Source organism: Harpia harpyja, chromosome 11 (genome assembly GCF_026419915.1).
Source record: "Harpia harpyja isolate bHarHar1 chromosome 11, bHarHar1 primary haplotype, whole genome shotgun sequence".
Lineage (NCBI taxonomy): Eukaryota > Metazoa > Chordata > Aves > Accipitriformes > Accipitridae > Harpia > Harpia harpyja.
Window position 1 is genome coordinate 1,211,055 of NC_068950.1, and position 19,435 is coordinate 1,230,489.

Genomic DNA, 19,435 nt, shown 5'->3' on the forward strand with positions numbered 1-19,435 from the left:
AGCAGACCAGGGTCCCCTCCTGCAGAGCGGGGAACAGAGTCAGACCCCAGCCCCAGGGCTGCAGTGTCCCCCCCCAGCCCCCCCCAGCTCACCAGCTCCAGGACGAGGGTGCGCTCCGGCGTGCTGCGGGTCTTCCAGGGACCATCCCTGCCAGGCGCTGGGACCGCAGGGACCAGCCTGGCCGGAGGAAGGCAGAGGGTCGGCAGTGCTGCAGGGCTGGGGGGCTGCGGGGACCCCCCCCACATACTCACAGGCTGGGGGCAGCAGGGTCCTGGCACTCATCTGCAGGGAGCCCCGAGAAGTAGGCACCCTTATAGCGGGGCTGCGGTGAAGGGCTCACAGGTTCTGTGGGACAGAAGGATCCTGGGGTGACCCCCACTTCCCCAGGCAGGGATTGCCCTGGGGGGAGGACAGGGACACGGACACACTCACCCCTTTCCCCAGGGCAGGGGGGAGCAGACGCCAGCCTGCGATGCTCCCCCTTGAGACGCAGCTTTGCCAGCCGGCCCTTCCTGGGGGTCACGGACTCCAAGGGGGGACACGGGACACGCTCCCGGGAGTCCCAGCCCCACAGCGGGCAACGATCATCCCGGTCCCCTTCTCTCTGCCGGCTCTTAGCCCGCCGGTGAGCCCCAGCCTTGGTGGCCGAGAGCCCCAGGTCCCCCCTGCTCTCCTTGCGGGGTCTCTTTGCACGTGGGGTGACTGTCCCCAACCCCGCCATGGCTGGGACAGCCGCACGGGGACACCCCAAGCACAGGATGCCCGAAGGTGACAGCACAGAGCAGCAGCCCTGGGGCTGCCAGGCATTGCTCCCGGGTCATCCCCCCCCCCAAGGGCAGAGCAGCCAGCACACCCACCCCTGCCCAAGGACAAAACCCCCCCAGCAACCCCAAACCAGCCATGGGTGGTGGGAGGGGGCACTTTTATAGGGTGGAGGCACTTTTTCCAGTCCTAATCACCCCAAGGTGCTTCTGCCTGCGTTCCAGAGCACCTGGCATCAGTCAGGCTTTACTGGGACCAGCTGGGGAGCCCAGCACAGAGCCCCAGCTGCCCCCAGGGCTCATCTCTGGCTCCTGGTGATTAATCACCCGGTGTGCTAAGGAACCTCCTGGGCTGGCAGCTGCCACTCAGGGCACCCACCCCAGGTACCCCCCCCCAGCTGTGGCCCCAGCCCCGTGTCCTGTTTAGGAACAGTCACCAGCGACACGAGCTGGGAGAGCTCAGCCCTTCCCCAGCACCCGCTCCAAACCCACTCCCGGATGGGTGCGAGACCACCTGCGGAGCACCGAGTGGGAGATGCGCCCCGCAGCACCCCCGGACACAACCTGTCCCCCCACGGGCCCCGCGGTTGTGCCCGCCAGCCCGCGGGTTGGGTTACGGGCGAGGGGGGTCCGGCACAGGGAGGGACCCGCTCGCCTCTGCCGGAAGGGAGATAAGCAGCAGGTCCCTGACCTCAAAAAGCAGAACCTGGCCGGCGTCCATCTCAGGGACAGGGACACGCTGCTGGGTGGGTGCATTTCTCTGGGGGCTCAGCATGGGGACGAGGGAGGGGACCCCCTTCCCCGGGGCACCCTGTGGTGGGGAGGGCATGGGACACCCTGGGCCGGTTCCAGCCAGGAAGGCGCACGCGGCGAACAAGGTGATATACAGGTTTATTTTCTGCAAAAAAATAAATTACCACCATCCTCCACCCCTCTGCAGCCAAGTTGACCCCAAGGACGGTGAGATGCCCGGCACAGGGCAGAGGGCAGGACGGGGGGGGCCCCGGCCCCTCCACAGCCACGGAAAGGGTTCGGTGCACGGCAGGAGCGTTGCCAGCCCCTGGGTTTGCCCTCGGGGGTCCCGCCGGCTGCCCCCTCCCCTGGCGATGGAGCCCAGGGAAGGGGGCTCAGGGCGGCCGGGGCTGGGGACAGTGCTGGGCTGCCTCCCGCACCAGCCGGTCCTCACGGGGCGTCCACGGCCGGGCATAGCCGTTGTCCTGCAGCAGGATGCGGTTGAGCGTGCGCTCGTAGTTGACGTGCCGCTGTGCCATGAGCAGGTACTCGCCGCCCTCCCGGAGCCGGGGGCAACCGCAGATGTTGGGCACCCACACGTATTCCCGGGACACCAGCGGGAAGCGGTGCCGATACGGCGTTTTCACCTCCACCTCGTAGCGCGTCTCTTGCCCCACTAAGCGCTGCGCCAGGATCTGGCCCTGGAAGACTGAGGGGCGAGCGTGGGGCACCCTGAGATGGGCACTTTCCCCGGCATCACCCCGAGCCCCTTCCCGTCCCCGGCGCTCACCGAAGTCACTCTGGCAGAAGTGCCAGATGCGCTGGGAACGTCCCTTGGGTGGGCGGCACCTCCCGCATTGCCCTGCGGGGCCAAAGCTGTAGCAGTTTAGGGGGGAGAGGGGACACCGCACCCCCAAAACCCCCTCCTGCAGCAGCGGGAGGGGGAATTGGGGGTCTATACCCCATAAGGAGAGAGGGGACACGCCGAGCTCCCGAGCGTCCCGGGGAGGGTTTAGTCAGGGGGCCCTTTTTTAGGGTCCCCATCTCATGGAGAACCCCTGGGGCTCTCCAGGACCCTCCCCACAGCAGAGACCCCAGGGTTACGGGGGGGGCTGTTGGGACCCCCACGGGGGAGCAGGCACCTGCGGTAGCCCCGGCCACGCTCCAGCCGGGGGGGCTTCTCGGCGGCGGCTCCATGGCAGAGCCCCTGGGCTGGGTCGGCGGCGCAGGGGCCGGGGTGACCGGGGGCTCCGGGGGCGGGGGGCTGCCGGCCCCCCGGGGCTGGGGCTGCCGCAGGGGGCTGGTGTCGACACGGCCAGGCTGGGGGTGCCCGCGGGGCAGCCAGAACTCGTACTCGATGCCAGGGTTGGGCTCCTGCAGCAGGACCTGCGTGGGCAGGGGCAGAGCTAAGAGGAGCGATGGGGGCCGGGGGCCAGCTGCCCCCATCCCCGTACCACCCCTGCCCTCACCATCACGTGCAGATCCTCGTCGGTGGGCCCGGGCGCCTCCAGGGTCTCGGTGCCATCGGGGGCCCGGGCGTAGTGCAGCTGGGTGCCGGCCACCTCGTATGGTCCCGGCCAGGCAATGGACCAGTCCCCGTTGAGCACGTAGCGCCCATCGCTTGTCATCAGGGCTGCGGGAAGGAGCACGTCCGGGGGCCGAGCACTGCACGGTCCCCGGGACCCCCGTGCTGGGCTGGGCTGGGGGCAGCCCAGATGCCTGGGTCCCCACCGGAGGCCTCTCCCCAAGCGGGGAGGGCAGCGTGGGCTGGGAGAGCTGCGGTCGGGGCTCGGGGGAAATCTGCTTTCTTGTAAGAACTTGGCTTCGGTCCCAAGCCGGAGCCAAACCCTGGTGTGCAACCCCCCCCCCCAAGCCCTGGCGCTGGCAGGGAACGGGGCCCTGACTGGATCGGGAGGAGGGCTGGGGGGTCTGGGGACAGGGGTCCTGGTCCTGGTCCCGTGGTGGCTGGCCTGGCCCCGCTCCAGCTCAGCCCTTCCCAAAACCCACGGCCGCAGCCTCTGGAAAATTGCCCCGAGCGCCGGCAAGTTCACTGAACCCGTGATGCTCAAAACAGCATCTGAGGGGGGGAACCGGCACGGCACGGCACGGCACGGCCACCCCCTGCCCTGCCCTGCCTGCACCCACGGGTGGCACCAACCAGGACCAACTGGGATGGACTGGGACGGAGACAGGACACGTCCTACCGAGGTAGTTGCGGCTCTTGTCCGTCACCTTGATATGGGTGGCCCCAGCTGGGATCTTGGTCACATTCATGTACCCAAAATAACCTGGCAGGGAGGGCACAGTCAGGGCAGAGCCAGGGCACAGCCCGTGGACAGGGGGGACAGGGCTGGGGCGGGAGGGGAGCGGGCACAGAGGAGCTCTGGGTCTGGTGCAGCCCCAGCCCCAGCCCAGGAACCAGCGACATGAACCCAGCCTGGTCCAACATGCCGGGACATCTGGGGCACCCGATGACGGCCCTGGGGTGCCATCCAGGGCTGTCTGCCCTCACGGGCATCATCGTCCCTACAGCCTGGCCAGGCACCCCATGGACACTGGATATGGACGCACGGACCCTGAGTGCCCCCAGGGACCCCCGAACAGCCCTGGGGACCCCATGGATTGTGCCCCAGAGATCCCCCCACCCACCCTCCGGAGGAGCGATACCCTCTGCAACGAGACAAAATCACCCCGGTGAGGGGTGTCCTCCAAGCTCCCTGTCCCTGTCCCTAAGTGTTGGGGACAGGAAAGGATCAGGGACGATGCCCCAACGGCAATGAGGGAGCGGGGACGAGGGGTCGGGGGACCCAGGCGACGCCTTGGGAACACAGACGGGGGACGGGAGGACAGGGGAGCCAAGAGCCAAAGCATTCACCCATGGAGGGGGCCGGGGCAATGGTTCATTCACCGGAGGAGGGGTCCGTGCCCTGGAAGAGCCGGTGCACGAAGAGACACGTGTCGTGGCCGCCGCCGCACTGGCCGCAGGCGTCGGGCTGCGTGCCCGAGCCCAGGATCCCGTCGCAGCCCACACTCTGCGGGGAGCCGAGACACAGCCTCAGGGTGGGGGGTCAGGGCTGGGGGTCCCGGGGGTCCCGGGGATCCCGGCCCTACGCACACCCACCAGGCAGCGCCCGCCAACGCAGAGGTCCGAGGAGCCAGGGCTGCAGCGGGTGCCGTCCAACACCCGGCCGAAAGTGTAGTAGAAGTTGTGCCCCATGGCCAGGCAGTTGAGGTCACAGACGTTGGGGGCTGCCGGAGCCAGGCGGGAAGGGAAAGGGGTGACGCCGGTGGCAGCCATGGCCCCCGGTCAACCCGGTGATGCCGCCCACCGCCCCAGGACTCACCTCCGTGGAAGGGCACCCAGCGGTACCGGGCTTGCGTGCCCAGGACGGGCTTGTTGTCGTAGAGGGAGCACTGCATGGCACGGAAGGGCACCGAGCCGCCGGGGCAGCCCTGTGGGAGCGGCAGGATGGAGCCCCGCGGGATGGGGAGGACGGAGCCCCGCGGGGCCGGGACCGGGGCCGGCCATGCCGTGCCACGACCCTCGCACGCTCACCTGGAGCTGGCAGAGCCGGTACTGCCGCGGGTCACCCGTGCACGGCTCCTCCTCGGTGGACCTACGGCCACAGCGTCAGCGCGGAGGGGCTGCAGCACAGCCTCCCCGAGCGTCCCCCGTGGGGACATTCCCCATCTCCAGGGCCACGATGCCACTGAGCTGCAGCCGGGTGGGAAGTGACGCATCCCCACGAGGCAGCAGGAGCGGGGACCACGATGTCCCACATGGGGCCACATCCTGCTGGAGCTGCACCCCAGGATGGACACGGCAGGGTCCGGCTCCCCCCCCGCCCTCCCCGATCCCTTCCCCTCCAAAATCAGGCTGAAATTTGGCCAGGACATAGCGCGGTGCCGAGGGCTTGCAGGGACAGCGAGGAGTCAGTGACAGAGCTGTGTCATGGGGGGGTGTGGAGGAGTGGGGACACCCCGGGGGGGTCATGCTGCCCCGTCCCCCACTCACCGCAGGCACCTCCGGGTGCGGAGGGCGACGCCGTCCCCACAGGAGCTGGAGCAGGAGCTCCAGGGTCCCCAGGGCCCCCAGGTGCCCCGGGCCGGCTGCCGGCGGGGCCGAGCAGGGGCTGGGGGCTCGGGGACCCGCACCGGTGTCCCCAGGGCTGGGCCCTGCGTGGAGGAAGGTGACGGTCAGCGCCGGGGCTGGGCTCGAGCGGCCTGGGGGTCCCGCCGCGCGCCCCGAACCCCTCACCTGCGCTGTGCCGCCGGCGCAACCCAGGCTAAGCCAGGCCAGGAGCAGCAGCCACCACGGCTGCCGGCACCTGCGGGAGCAGAGAGCGCTGAGCCCCGCCGTCCCCAGGGACCGGGGCGGCCGGCAGCGGGGTGTCCCGCATCCCGGCATCGGTGCTGCCGGCACTGCCGGGGCGGGAGGGCCACCGCCGTGTCCCCCACGGGGACCCCAGCGAGGGGGACGGAAGCGAGACGCAGCGGGAGGGTCCCCGCCACCGGCGGCACCAGCCGGGGACGTGGGGTCTGGTGCCACGCGGCAACACCGGAGCCTCGGACCCCGAGCAAGGCCAGGCGGGCGGGCGCAGCCGAGCAGGCGACGCCGAGTCCCGCACATGTGCCCCACGCGGCGGCGGGCATGGGAGACGACACCGCCGCACCCACGGCCCTGCGGCGGGGAGCCGGGCCGGGCTCGCTGCCTGCCGGGACAGGACCAGACCTGCGCGGCGGGGCCGGGACTCCGTGTCGCTCCCTGATCCGGATCCGGCCCCGCCATGGGGGTGAGCAGGATGGGGGGTAGCGGGGACACCCCCCCCCGGTCCCAAAGTGCCTGACCCTGGAGCACCCCAACCTGCCCAGCCTGGGGGTGCAGGGGGGTGAATGGGGGTGCCGGGGGGTGCTGGGGTCCCAGCCCCGCGTTGGGGAATCCCCCGGCCGAGCCGGTTTCCTCCTGCCGCGCCGCTCCCACGGGGACCCAGGGGTCTCGAGTGGCCACCCCGAATGCCTGGGTCCCCCCAGCAGGGCAGGGGATGGGAGCGGGGGGTGGCAGTGCCTTTGCTTTTGCGGCGGGGGGGGGGGGGGTCCGGAGCCCAGCGACGGTCCGGTGATGCCCAGACCCCGCTGGCAGCCGGGGGACACGGCGTGCCTCAGTTTCCCCCCCAGGAGCGGAGCTGACCCGGGGGAGGACGGGGAGGGGGGGTTGCTTCGGGGGTCCGCGAGGGGTTAAGCAGAAATCAGGACCTTACCCGGCACCGTGGGGTCCCCCGCTGGGAACCGGGACTCCCCGACACCCCCACCCGGCCATGCCGCCCCTCGTCCGGGGCGTCCCGGCGGCTCAATCCCGGCCCGGCGGCGGGGAAGGGGGACTCGGGACGATCGGGCATCGCTTGCGCAGCTCCGGGGGGGGGGGGCGAGGCTTCCCCCCCCCCCGGCTCGCCTCCCGTCCCTCCCCGCTGCGTTATTAATATCCAGCCCCAAAGGTGCGCCCAGCCCTCCCCGGCCGCCGTTAACCCTTCGGGGCCCGGAGCTCCGGCGGGCGAGGGGGGCTGGGGGGGTCCCCGGGGGCGGGGGGGGCGCATCTGCGCCCCCCCCCCCGCCCCCGGGGACCCCCCCAGCCACAGTTGCAGAGGGGAAAGGTGTAGATGGGACACCCCCCCCCCAGTCGGTCTCATCCTGATCCAGGACCCTCCCGGTACCCCGGGATGCTGGGGCGGGGGGGGGCTTCGTCCCACTGGGGGTCCCTGCTTAGCGATCGGTAGATGCAGTGAGATCTGCTGCTGGGGGGGGCTTGGGGTGTCAGGGGCTGGTAGAGGCAAGGGTGCTGGGTGCCTCCTCCTTGTACTCAGCACCCAGGGCTCCCCCAACCCGGAGCTGAAGGAGTTACAGTGCTGGGGTGCGGGTGTCCCTTGGGGTGTCCCCACCGCAGGGCACAGCAGAGCGGGCAGGATGGTGGCCCGGGGGTGCGCAGGGGACGAGCTCCCCGGATGGTTCATCGAGGACGCGGGCAGCGGGATGCTCTACAAGCGGGGACGGCTCCTGGGAGAGGTAAACCCCCCCCATCACCCCCACACTGGCCCCAGCCCTGTACCCCCAGACAGACCCTCACCCCAGCCAGCACCCCCTCCCCGCTGGGCACCCCGGCAGTGTCACGCGCTCGCACCCCACGGGGCTGCAGGGGGTCCCCGAGGTGTCCCATCCCGAGGGGGACCCACCACGTCCCCTCTGGGGAAGGGGAAACTGAGGCAACTGGGAGATGCTGGGACGGAGCCAGAGCAGAGCAGGTGCCTGGGGCCAGCGCCAGCCACGTCCCCTGGGCTCCTTGGCCCTTGGTGAAGGGCACGTAGCCGGGCACCCCCACCCCCGGGACCCCCTTCTGCCACAGCCTCTCGCCCCTCGGCTGGCCCCGGGGTGCCGGGGGCTGCTCACTCCTGTGGGATCATCTTCGCAGGGCACCTTCGGGCGCTGCTACCAGCTGACGGAGGTGGCCAGCGGCAGGGTCTACGCTGCAAAGGTCATCCCACGAGTCCGGCTCACCACCGTGGGCATCGGGGAGAGGGTGAGTCTGGGGGACACACAGAAAGTCCCCAGGGAGGTGGGGGTGATACCCACTCACAGAGACCCCCCCAGAGCCCTGCCCTTGCCCCGTCTCCCTCCTTCCCGGGTCGCTGGATGGGTTCCCATCCCCGTCTCCCCAAGGGTGCATGCCGTGGGTCCCCAGATCCAGAGGGTTCCCTGGGGGTGGGGGGCTGCCGGGCTCGTGCCGATGCAGGTGGAGCGGGAGCAGGAGCTGCACAGCCGCCTGCGCCACCGGCACATCGTCCGCCTCCACGGGCACTTCGCCGACAGCAGCCACGTTTACCTGCTGCTGGAGTACTGCAGCCGGCGGGTGAGCGAGCACCGGCACCCCAAAACGGAGCATCCCCTTGCCAGGGCTTTGCCAGGCCCCCGAGCTGGCACCTCGCTCCGTCCCCAGTCCCTCGCCGACATCCTGCGGGCCCGGGGGAGGCTGACGGAGCCGGAGGTGCGGTACTACCTGCAGCAGATCATCTCGGGGCTGAGATACCTCCACGGACAGGGCATCGTCCACCGGGACCTCAAGCTGAGTGCGTGGGGCAGAGCCGGGGCGGCGGGAGGGTGAACCGCACCGGTCCCGCTCGGGCTCATCTCTCTCCGCAGGCAACTTCTTGGTGACCGAGAAGATGCAGGTGAAGATCGGGGATCTGGGGCTGGCACAGCGGGAGGCACCGGCTGGACGGCGCTGGGGGTGAGCGGGGCTGCGGTGCTGCCGGGGGGGGGGGGGCTGCTGCCAGGCTGGGGCTCACCGTGCCCGTCTCCCCAGGGCGCTCTGCGGAACGCCCGGCTACCTGGCCCCGGAGGTTTTGGACCGCAAGGGACACGGGGTGCCCTCGGACGTCTGGGCCCTGGGCTGCGCCATGTAAGCGGGGACCTGGAGGGCGGGTGGGGGGGTGCTCCCGGTCCCACTGAGCAGCCGGACCCCCCCAGGTACACGGCGCTGACAGGCAGCCCCCCGTTCGAGGCGGCTCACCGGCAGGAGCTGTACCGGCGCATCCGTGCGGCTCGGTACCCCGCTGCCCCCCCACCTCTCGCCCCATGCCCGGGCCCTCATCGCCCGCTTGCTGGCCCCCGAGCCCGTGGCACGGCCCAGCCTGCGGGACGTGCTGGACCATGGATTCTTCACCCAGGTGCGGGGCCGGCACGGGGGACACAGCCCACACGGACACGGCGGGGGGACGGGGGGTGTCATTGCCTCTTGCTCCCCAGGGCTTCACGCCGGACAGGCTGCCGCCTCACGCCTGCCGCTTGGTGCCCATCTTCGTGGGACAGGACCCACTGTGCAGACTGCTGCGGGGGGCTGCCACGGCGCTGGTGAGGGGGTGGCCGTGCCGGGAGCGCTGGGACTCACCACCCTGTCATCCCGGAGGACAGCCATCTTCCCCCTGCAAAGGAGAAGCTTCCTCGGCAGGACCTGAGCCGTGCAAACATCCGCTTAGGAAAACCTTTATTAGCGCTAGGAACCGTCTAAAATCCAGTCATTGAAACAAGCAGGATGGGACGTGACCATTACGAACGGCACACACACACCAGTTCGCCCTTAGAAAAGGTTAACAGAAAAAACCAAAAACCAACCAAACCCCAAAGGGACCTCTCTTCCCCACCAGCCTGGGACGGGATGGGGACGAGGAGCTGGGGGGGGAGAAGGTGCAGCTCCAAGGAGTCTGGTTCCCAGCATTGCTCCTGGGGATCACCCATGCACAGGGAACGGCAGAGCTTGGAGAGGCATCAGGTCCCCCCGCTCTGCCTGGCCGCAGCCTCTGGCAGCACCTCTCACCGCACTGCCAGCAGCAGGGGTTACTGGAGGGAGGAACAGAGTTATTTGTGGCCTGGGAAGGAGGGAGGAAAGTGCGTGGTTTCCCTGTTGAGCTTCAGTTCTCTCCCTCGAGAGGAGAGGTCTGAAAGAAAATGCTGAAAGCTCAGTAAAACATGACACTTAAAACACCCACAGCATCAACTCGAGAGCGCCCGGCCCTGCGCAGCCGGCACCTGGAACACAGACACTCGCCTATGCCTAAAACAGAGGGTGGGGACAAAGACAAGATGCTCAACGTGGCCCCAGCTAACACTAAGGAGCCACTTCGCTGCTTACGGACCTGTCCACATGTCAGCACAAGAGGGGACCAGCAAGGGAGGGTGTCACCGGTCTTCCCGTGTCACCAGGGGTGTCTGGGGGAGGGAGGTGACAGCAATGACTTTGTCTGCACTTGGGGCAAGCTTTCTTCCAACACCCTCATCAGTGGCTGCGAGGAAGGAAGCCAGAACCGCTCCGGTGATGCAGCCCAGACAAGAGGAGAAGCAAAGGGAACAGCCCAGCTGGGGAGGGAGCCACAGCGTGAGACCCTGGGGAGGGACAGCAGCTCCCACACGTAGCCCTGACGAGGGTGGTGGGTGCAAGCACGGCACCCTCTGTGTGCTCAAACCACAGAAGAACTGCAGGGACCAATCCTGCAGCCGTCAAACGGCATCACACAAAGCACCTGAGGCTGGAGGTGGGCTGGGACACCAGAAAATGAGATCTGCCTTCAGTATCCTGTCACCACAAAATCCCTCACACCGGTGGGAGCTCGCAGCTCCCCTCCGAGGTCCTCGGCTCCCCTCCGCTACCAAGGAAGCAGCCTACCTTCCACCTGCCCCACACCCTCGCTGCTAAAAACCCTTCCCAGCCTGCACGTGATTCCTACGTGAGCAAAACCTGAAATCGGCCTTTGCCCATGGGGTCAGTGCTCTCCTCCAGCAGCTCCAACGCACAGCCCTGCACGCATCAGCAGAGCTGTACTCCTGCCTGCTCGGGCATGGCGGCACCGGGAGGAACGGCACCGCAGAGGCAAGCAGAGGGAGGCACGCCGTGCCACGCCACCCCACGCCATGCGGGCACCGGTTTTAGGGTTCTTGGGGACAGGGGAACAGCTGGGGGGGGGCAGGTGGCACAGCCCGGCTGCTCCCAAGGCTGGTCAAAGGGCTGGCTGCCATCCCCCAGCTCGGCGCCGCACCCAAAGCCCAGCCGCTCAAGGCCTGGCACAAAGCCCACTTGATATTTTTATCCCCGGCATCCGTGTTGTTTGAAGCTGTCCACTTGTTGTTGGTTTTTTTTTTTTTCCACAGCCCTCCCCTGTCCCACCCTGGCTTAGAGGTGACAGCAATAACAACACACCCTCTGCTGCTATGACCGGAGCCCAGAAGGCATTGGCTGCCCTAAGATGGCCCTGGGCACGGCGTCCCAGCAGTTCTGATACAGCCTGGGAGAAGGTACAACCTCCCGAGGACGCCTGGCAGCGCGCGGGGGCCAGGCCACGCTCCCCAGATCCCCTGTTCTGGGAAGAGCTGTACCGGCCCTCTCTGCCCCCTTCCCAGGCCTGCTGCCCCGGCAGGAACATCTGAGGGGCTCAGGGCAGGACATTCCAGTAAATGCAATGGTTTTTAAGCTCTGGGATCTCCCCATCTGTATTCCACAGCCGCCAGCTGCCCAAAGATGGGAGAGCACGACTTCCAACGCAGCTTCTCAGGCTGCTTGTTTCGTGCTCTGAACAGTAAGTCTGCCCCAGGGCACAAAACAAGCCAAGCCCGGTGGGAAGTCTCATTTCTTAAAAAGAAGGGATTTTAAAACAATGATTCAAGTTTGGTAACTCCTCTCACCCTCCTCCCCAGCTATAAATGAGGCCAAAACTCACCCTTGTGCAGCAATCAGGTTCAAAGTTCAGCCAATTTGTGTGGGCTACCAAAAGCCCCAACCCCCTCGGAGGGGGTGACAAAGGCAATTCAACTCCCTCTGCAGAGCTGTCACCGCAGAACCCTGGACCAGGGCTGAACCCAGCTCCTGAAGCCCTGGGTGAGCTCGGAGCAGGATCCTGGAGGAACAGCTCCAGGCAGGGGCTGGCCCAGGATGCGTTTGGTGACAGAAGTACCGGGTATTGCTTGGCCTGAGAGGACTGGTGCGTAGACAAAGGAGCTGGCTTTACTCAAAACGGGCTGGAGCAGTTTCTCAGCAGGCCGAAGGCAGCGAGTTGTTCTCCACCTTCAGTCCTTTGCTGGCCAGGAAGGCGTCCTGCTTGGGCTCGCGGCCCAGGAACTTCCTCAACATGTCGGAAGCATCCAGGGAACCGCCAGGATGCAGGATGCAATTCCTGTAATCCATGCCCACCTGCGAGGAGAGAGACGGGGGTATGTGTAGGACACTCACCCTCCCACTGACGCTGCCATCTCCTACCACCTCTGGCAGGGGAGGCAGCCCCTGCCACACGCTGAGAGCCCGGCGGCGCCGGACGTCCTCCCTACCTTACAGTTCATGATCCCCTCCTGCTTGAAGCGCGTGTGGAACATATCCATGGAGTACACTTCGCTCCAGAGGTAGCCATAATACTGGGCATCATAGCCTCCGGCCAAGTGGCCAAACGTAGCGGGCATGTTTGTACCTTTGCCGCAAAGGAAGGGAAGGGGCGTTAACGGGAAAGGCTGCTGGAACCGCTCACAGCACGGAAAAACCCCTCCGTGCTGTAAATGTGTCAGAGCAGGCACTGGGTCAGCTTGTTCACCATCCCAGGGGAAACAGGGAAGAACTTTCCAGTTATTTTTGTATGGTTTCAGCCCTGCTTTTCCTGGAGCCAGCAGAAACTGTCCCCATTGAGCCAGCGTGAAGCCCCAGCCCTGAAAAGAACCTGCTGAGCCAAGCTTGCAGGCCAGGCCCAGAGAGACAGCGAGAGCGGGACCCCCAAGCCCCTGGGTACCTGGGGTAGCAGGCACGCCCAGCACCTCTTCACACAGCCGGGCAAACACCTCCACGGGGTCGGCCTTCGTCTGGGTGTGCAGCGCCTGGTCCACCTTGGCCAGGACAATCTGACGCAAGTTGAAGAGCCCTGTTCCCAGAAGGAGGAGGCAAACTGAGCTCCCGCCTGCAGGCAGGAGCGTCTCCAAGGCCGGGGTGCAGCAGGGCAGGCTCCCACAGTTCTCCCCACACCCAATTTCTGACCCACTTCCCCAGACCAGTCCAGTTGAGCAGCACCCACTCAGGCCTAAGCCGCATCCCCTGCCTGCGGATAAATCCCTGCCTCCCCTGGCACCTCTTCTCACTGTGCCACCAACCAGCCTGCTGCACGTCTTGCCACGCCACCCTCGCTCTTCCGAGACGAACGGCAGGCAGATGTGGTTCCTTCTCCCCCATCCCCTCGGTCCCCAGAGCACCACAGGGAGCAAGGCAAAGCCCTTCCTCTACCTCGCCAGGTCACTAAGGGTCCCCTTCCCCTCCCCACAGACAGGGGACACCACGGTGAGGCTCTGCCCTCGCTGGGGACAGCACACGGGCCCTCGCTCCCATCCTGCCCCTCCTCGCTGGCTCTTACGTCCCTCCGCAGGGACCCACCTGTGTTTGCCTGCCGGGATTTAATGAGCTTCTCCAGCAGCTCATCAGGGATGGGGCTTCCAGTTTTGTAGTGCCTGGACATGCGCAGCAGCGGCTCCTTCTCCCACACCCAGTTCTCCAGCATCTGCGATGGTGCCTCGACAAAGTCCCGCTCCACGTGTGTCCCACTGAACATGGCAAACTCCGCCTAGGAGACACGGCAAGCTCAGAGTGGGGTGTCATTCAACCCTACAGGAGAGCACGACAGGGAAAAGGTTGACAAACCAACCCTTTGCCAGCCCAGCGAGGCCTCACCTGAGAGCACAGCTGGTGCATGACATGCCCAAATTCATGGAAGTAGGTCTCCACTTCATCATGCTGCAGCAGGGAAGGTGCATCTGGCGTGGGCTTGGTGAAATTGGCCACCATGGCAGCCACTGAGATCTGCCGGCTGGAGTCCGGCAAGAGGCAGCCCGGCTGCAGGCCGAAGCAGGCTGCGTGCCCGTACTTCCCTTCCCTAGGCCAGGAAAAGGAGACTGTTACACGGATCCTCCCCCACAGCCAGCCACAAGCCACTGCAGTCCTGCTCAGAGCAGAAGCCCCCGGTGACCCCCTGCTTCTGGGACAGCCCTGCCCGAGTACACACCGCTCCCTCCGCACAGCCACGTGCCTGGGAGCAGGACGGCCTCTCCTCTTTCCCAGGCGCACGGCAGGCTCGAGTCCTGCTGCCCTAGCCCTCCTCCCACGCTTCGCCTTGCCCAAGGCCTCACCGCGGGTACAGGTCCAGGTAGAATTTGCCGATGGTCTCCCCGGACGAGGTGTCCTTCACTGTGTAGAGCTGGACATCCTCATGCCAGACCGGAGCCTTCTCTTCCAGATGGAAGGTGAGCCCCAGCAGCTCCTGGTAAATGGCCAGCAGGCCTGCAGTGACCACCTGCATGGGGAAGTACTCCTTCAGCAGATTCTGGTCCACGCTGTACTTGGTCTCCTCCACCTGGTTCATGTAATAGCGCATGTCCCAGGCGTTGATGCGGTTGTCAAACTCCAGGCCACGCTTCTCGCATTCTTTCTTTTTCAGGTCCAGGATCACAGCCCGTTCCTTCTCCCCGAGGGGTTTCAGCTTCTGGGCCAGCTCATCTAGGAAAACCAAGGCAGGCAGGGTTAGTGCCCGGGGCTGAGAGCAGCACACCCGGCCCAGCACATGCCCCTGCTCTGCCCCTCCACAGCCAAGTGCCACACCCAGGAACGTAGCCACTGTCTTGCTGCTTTTAGCCATGTTCATCTCCAGCACAAAGTCCGCATGTGTGTTGAAGCCCAGCAGACTGGCTTTCTGAGCCCGTAAGTCCACCAGCTCCTTGAGGATCAAGCAATTCTCCTGCAAGGTAGAGTCAGACAAAGAGTGAAGTGGGATAAGCAGGCAAGAAAGGAAGGATGAGCCCCAGAGTGGAAAGAAACACAAATCTCAGACAAGATCCCTTCAGTGTCTGGACCTGACCTGGCATCCCGTCTGGCCCTGCTGGCAAGCAGCAAGGCCCACCTACCTCTTTGCACCTGGAGTTGAACATTTCCTCCACCTTCCTCCTCGTTTCGGGCACATAGCACTTCTTCAGGAGAGGGAAGTAGTGCGGGTATTTCAAGGTGACTTTCAGCTTGCCATCCTCTGTCTTCTCCAGGGAGTTCAGGAAGTCCTCAGGGAGCCCCCCTGAGAAAAGAGCAGGCAGGACTGATGGAGAGCCCAGGCCTCTCCAGAAATACCAGCTCTGGGACTGAGCACAGGAACAGGGTCTTGCTCCCTGGCCAGAGGAATCCAGGCACTCAGGGCCACACCAGCAGAGAAATACACCCGAGCGCTCCATACCTAGTTCCTCCTTCGAGAAGGGCAAGTAAGTGGTGTCTTCGTTGAGGTTCTTGTTGAAGTCTATGCAAAGGACACTCAGCTTTTTCTTAATAGCTTTGATGTTCTTTAAAATACAGATGAAGAGAGAAAAATCAGTCCAAAGGGAGAAGTCAAACAGCACCGTTGCCCGTCTCCAGCCAGCAGCCTGCCTGCTGAATTGCCCAGCAGTCTGCACTTGGCTTTTATTCAAACGCAACGCTGCAGAATTAATTGCATGCAGGCGCTGAGCTCTCAGCCTAGAACAGGCTCCCTTTGATCACACCTGGTAGGAAAGCAGCCACCTCAGCAAGGTCCCAGCCGCCTCCTGCCAGCTCGGGAGCGGCAGGTGTTTAAGCAACAACCTCCTCTACCCTTATTTCATTTCACCTTCTCTTCTATTTTTAACCCAGCTTCCAGCTCCTTCACTGAGCCACTGGCCCAGGATAAGAGAGGGAGACCCTGAGCAGCTCAGTACCCCTCAGCCTGCTCACCCCAGCCCCAGCTCCAGGGGGGCACCTTCCCTAACTGCCCCTTTGCATGGGGGGACTGGGTGCTACTTCCACTCCTGACCCGCACAGCACAATCTGGAATTTCAGCTTCTCAGGAGCCCCTCTACTCCCAGTGTTGACCCCACCTTGTAAATGTCACCCCCTTCAATGGAAAGGAAAAAGAGGGGCACGGAGATGTCACCCAGTGCACCCAAAGTCACAGGAATTGGGGGCAAGAATCAAGAGTCTGAGCCTCAGTCCTCCGCTCTAACGCTACACTGTCCCGTTAGTCCCACAAAGCCTACTCTACGTGTGCTTACTTTAACCTCTGTGATCTCACCTCCTGCGTTTCCTCAGGGAGATGGAGACCGTTTCTTTTACCCAATTTGATCAGCCTCTCTAGATATCTCTTTGCTTCAGGCTTCAGTGAAGCGGTCTCTGCTTTCTCCTGTAAAACAAAACCCATGAGCACAGGGAACTGCAGGATCAGGTGTTGCAGGAAGTTGGTTCCTGGGAGGAGTTGTGGGTTATTGTAATACCAGTGACCCAGAAGTAGATGGAAACACCCCACAAGAAGGCTTTGGTTTGGTGTATTAGTTCTTACCTGATTGCTTTAAACATCTCACCTTTATGCTGTATTACAGCACTTTTCAGGGCACTACCCAGCCCCTTCCCCAGGTGAGGCAGGCTGGGTTTACTAACGCCATTTTACCAAAGGGGTAATCGAGGCCCTGGGAGGGGGCAGAGCCCTCAAACCCCAACTCCCCAGTTCTCACTAACAGCTGGACCATTCTGCCATGATCACACAGTGATTCAGTTCCAGACCTGACTCGATATCATTCACTTCTAAGTTCTGGGACAAGGGAAAAGGATTTGTAATTCCAGGAGGTTTCAGTGCCCTGCTCAGGTGTATCACTGACAGAGCATCCTCCCAAGCACACACCTGGAGCCAGACAATCCTCTGGTACACATCCTGCCTCATGCTCATCTCCACATCAAACTCCGAGAGCTTCTTATCAGCCTCGGTGCTCGCCGCACGGATGTCTTTGTATGGAGAGACATGCTGGGGGAAGTCCAGCATGTTCCGTCGAACTGGAAAGACAGAAGAAGGATTACGGCGAAGGCAATAGCTTCATGTCCAGAACTTCTTGTGAGTGGGAGATTACACAGAGAGCCTGTGTTAATCGGGAGCCAGTTTGACAGCCCTGGAGCCTGACCTGCCCGCCCACACGAAGGAAGAGCAAGGCAAGCTGCTGCCGTCAGACAAACCCAGAGCTGTCCTCTCTGAGCAGCGCTCAGTCACCCACAGTGCCTGTTCACCCCTTCCTTGCTGACGAGCACATCTGTCCACTGATTTCCCCTATAATCCATCGTTCTCAACAAAGTGAGATCCCAACGCCTTTGCCCCAGCTATAGCTGGTATCAACAGTTTCAAGAATCACAGGAATTCTATGCTGTCAGACACACGGGCAGCATCGTTGCATGACTCCTTTCCTTAGAGGACCAGGCTAAAAGTGGCACACCTTTACTGCAGGCGCTCCTCAAAAGTCACCATGTCCCAGGTGTGCTCTGTCCGGACGCATTTCCATTTTAGAAGTGAAAACAGGGAGAACATTCCCTGCCACCATCTCTGCAAAACCTCGAATAATACAACTCCAGTGGGAAGGCGCTGCCCTCCAGGCACGAGAACTCTCCACCCAGCAGAAGGTGAGCAGGCAGCTACTCTCTGTTGCCCAGGGAAAGTGCTGACAGTTCTACTGAAGTTAACATTACCCCTGCTTAGTAAGGGCTTTTCCTCTTATTTTAGGAAAAAGAAATCAGAGAGAAGAAAGAAGCTTGCAGGCTGGCTTCTGCTTCATACAGACGTGACACCTTGCAACAGCGGCGGTCAGGACAGCTAACAGACGCCGTGAGGCAGAAGGGGGGCTGCGTGACTTTGGCACTCTACTGCTGTAAATAATGAGCCAGAGATATATCGAAGCCTGCACCATTTGTCAGCACGACGCCGTCATGTCATGTTACTTTACACATAATCCCTAAAACGATAGCAGTATTTAAACAAGGCACACGGAGAGACATTTATCTGCTGCCTTAGGGAAAAAGTTAGAAAAGAGCTGAAGATTTCTTAGATCATCCAAACCACTTCTGCCAGTGCACAATTTGTTTCCACTAATGCACCTTGACACATAAAAGCAGGAGACAACCTTGAAAACCTGGCTACTCCTCCCGCAGACCATCCTGCTGCCAAAGCGCCATCCTTGCGTTAGACTTGCTCTTCCGTTCCAAATATAATCTATTCTTTGTATTTATATCTAGCTGTATAAACATCAACTGGAAAAAACCCCAACATACTGCTGAGGAAGCCAAGGGAAGAAAAAAGATGACAGTACAGAGCAAAAAAAACACCAAAAAAGTCTTAGTAACAACATGTTGATCTCCAGAAAGCCAGAACTCCCTCTCGGTGTACGTACCCGTATATTCCACTTCCACATCTGCCAGTGCCTTGAGAGTGTTTTCATAGGACACCTCACCCTGCTCCTGGGCGCCCACCCGGTCATACACAAGCTTGGTCCTCTCCGTGAGCTCTGCAGCCATGTTTTCTATCTGTTCGGCAGTCAGGTCCCATCTTAGCTGATTTGCCAATAGCCTGGGGGACTGGCTATCCACAACGTTACCTGGGGGACGTGGGGAAGAAACCCTCTGTGAGATACAGTCTTACACAGCCTGGAAAGAAAATTCAGCTGCATAGCTAAAGCTCGATAAAAGCACTTAGAGAGGCCCAGCAAACAAACCGCGCTGACGGGCAACCGGGGTCCCAAGGCACCAGGGCGCTGGCGGCAATCAGCAGCCAGATTATTTTCCGGGCACTGTTTAGCCTCTTAGTCATGACAAGCCTTTCACAGAAACCTGACTCCCTCCCCGCTCGCTCCCTTGGCAAGTGCCTCTGCCCGTGGGAGGAGGGGGCGGCTGTCACAGCCCGGGGAATAAGGCTGTCCCCTACCCGGGGCAGGAGCTGTGGGGCAGAGAGGCGACAGCGGGAGGCAGCAGGAGAGCACGGCTGCCCTCGCGGGGGGGCTGCCCCAGGCTCCCTCCTCCTTCCCCCACCCCTCTCTCCTCCATCTCCCCCTTCCCAAGCCGCTCCAGGCCAGCCCCTCGCCCTTGCCCTCATTTTCTCCCTCCCCCTCCGTGTGCTCCCACCCCGCCCCAGCCCCCTCGCTGCCCCCCAGGCTCCCCCCCCCCCACCCCTCCGCCGCCACCCGGTACCTGTGGGGGGGGCCATGCCGGGGTTACCGGGAGTCCCCGCTCTGCTGACGAGGCCGGGACGAGACAGCGCCGGCCCCACGCACAGAGCATGTGCCCCAGCCATAGAGACGGGCAAGAGAGAGCGGCCGCGCCGAGGGATTCTGGGAGAGTGGAGGACTGGGCCGCTCTCCCCTTCCCTTTCGCCCCATCCGGGACGCGGGGAGCGGCCCATCCGCTCGCACACGGTAAAACCCCATCCCTGCCCCGGCCCTTCAGCCTCGGCGGCTGCGGGAGGAACCCACGGACCCGGCAACGGGAGCGGAGCCCCGCCGGGAGCAGCACCCCGGACCGGGTCTCCCGCCCGCCCGTTCCCATGGCAACGCCCCCTCTCGATGGTTAAAAACTAGGGAGGAGC

The 19,435-nt window shown here is 63.8% G+C and overlaps 3 protein-coding genes across 5 annotated transcripts; 1 reads left to right on the forward strand and 2 right to left on the reverse strand.

The window, feature by feature from the left end:
* Positions 1-1,629: 1,629 nt before the first annotated feature.
* On the reverse strand, positions 1,630-6,864 carry ADAMTSL5 (ADAMTS like 5). 2 transcript variants are annotated; one of them, XM_052802400.1, is made up of 12 exons: positions 6,752-6,864; positions 5,752-5,821; positions 5,509-5,669; positions 5,050-5,110; positions 4,838-4,946; positions 4,609-4,742; positions 4,402-4,525; positions 3,698-3,781; positions 2,963-3,126; positions 2,636-2,879; positions 2,284-2,355; positions 1,630-2,202 (listed from the first exon to the last, which is right to left on the reverse strand). In XM_052802400.1, the coding sequence occupies exons 1-12, from the start codon at positions 6,808-6,810 to the stop codon at positions 1,889-1,891; spliced, it is 1,596 nt and encodes a 531-aa protein (XP_052658360.1). In that variant the 5' UTR covers positions 6,811-6,864; the 3' UTR covers positions 1,630-1,888. The 2 variants fall into 2 exon arrangements, with proteins under 2 accessions (XP_052658360.1, XP_052658361.1); XM_052802401.1 differs by having other exon boundaries at positions 1,631-2,202; positions 4,615-4,742.
* A 587-nt stretch (positions 6,865-7,451) lies between these two features.
* On the forward strand, positions 7,452-9,496 carry LOC128148136 (inactive serine/threonine-protein kinase PLK5-like). Its single transcript, XM_052801649.1, is given in 8 exon segments — positions 7,452-7,550; positions 7,777-8,061; positions 8,275-8,391; positions 8,479-8,608; positions 8,682-8,769; positions 8,845-8,940; positions 9,009-9,117; positions 9,119-9,496. Coding segments are annotated over 8 exon segments (1,302 nt in total).
* Positions 9,497-9,508: 12 nt separating this feature from the next.
* On the reverse strand, positions 9,509-19,410 carry THOP1 (thimet oligopeptidase 1). 2 transcript variants are annotated; one of them, XM_052801633.1, is made up of 13 exons: positions 19,035-19,410; positions 18,249-18,452; positions 16,721-16,869; positions 16,118-16,225; positions 15,272-15,374; positions 14,955-15,115; positions 14,653-14,788; positions 14,184-14,550; positions 13,729-13,930; positions 13,435-13,621; positions 12,803-12,931; positions 12,354-12,490; positions 9,509-12,219 (listed from the first exon to the last, which is right to left on the reverse strand). In XM_052801633.1, exons 1-13 carry the CDS (start codon positions 19,393-19,395, stop codon positions 12,061-12,063), a joined length of 2,403 nt encoding a protein of 800 aa, XP_052657593.1. In that variant the 5' UTR covers positions 19,396-19,410; the 3' UTR covers positions 9,509-12,060. The 2 variants fall into 2 exon arrangements, with proteins under 2 accessions (XP_052657593.1, XP_052657592.1); XM_052801632.1 differs by having other exon boundaries at positions 19,042-19,230.
* Between the last annotated feature and the right edge of the window lie 25 nt (positions 19,411-19,435).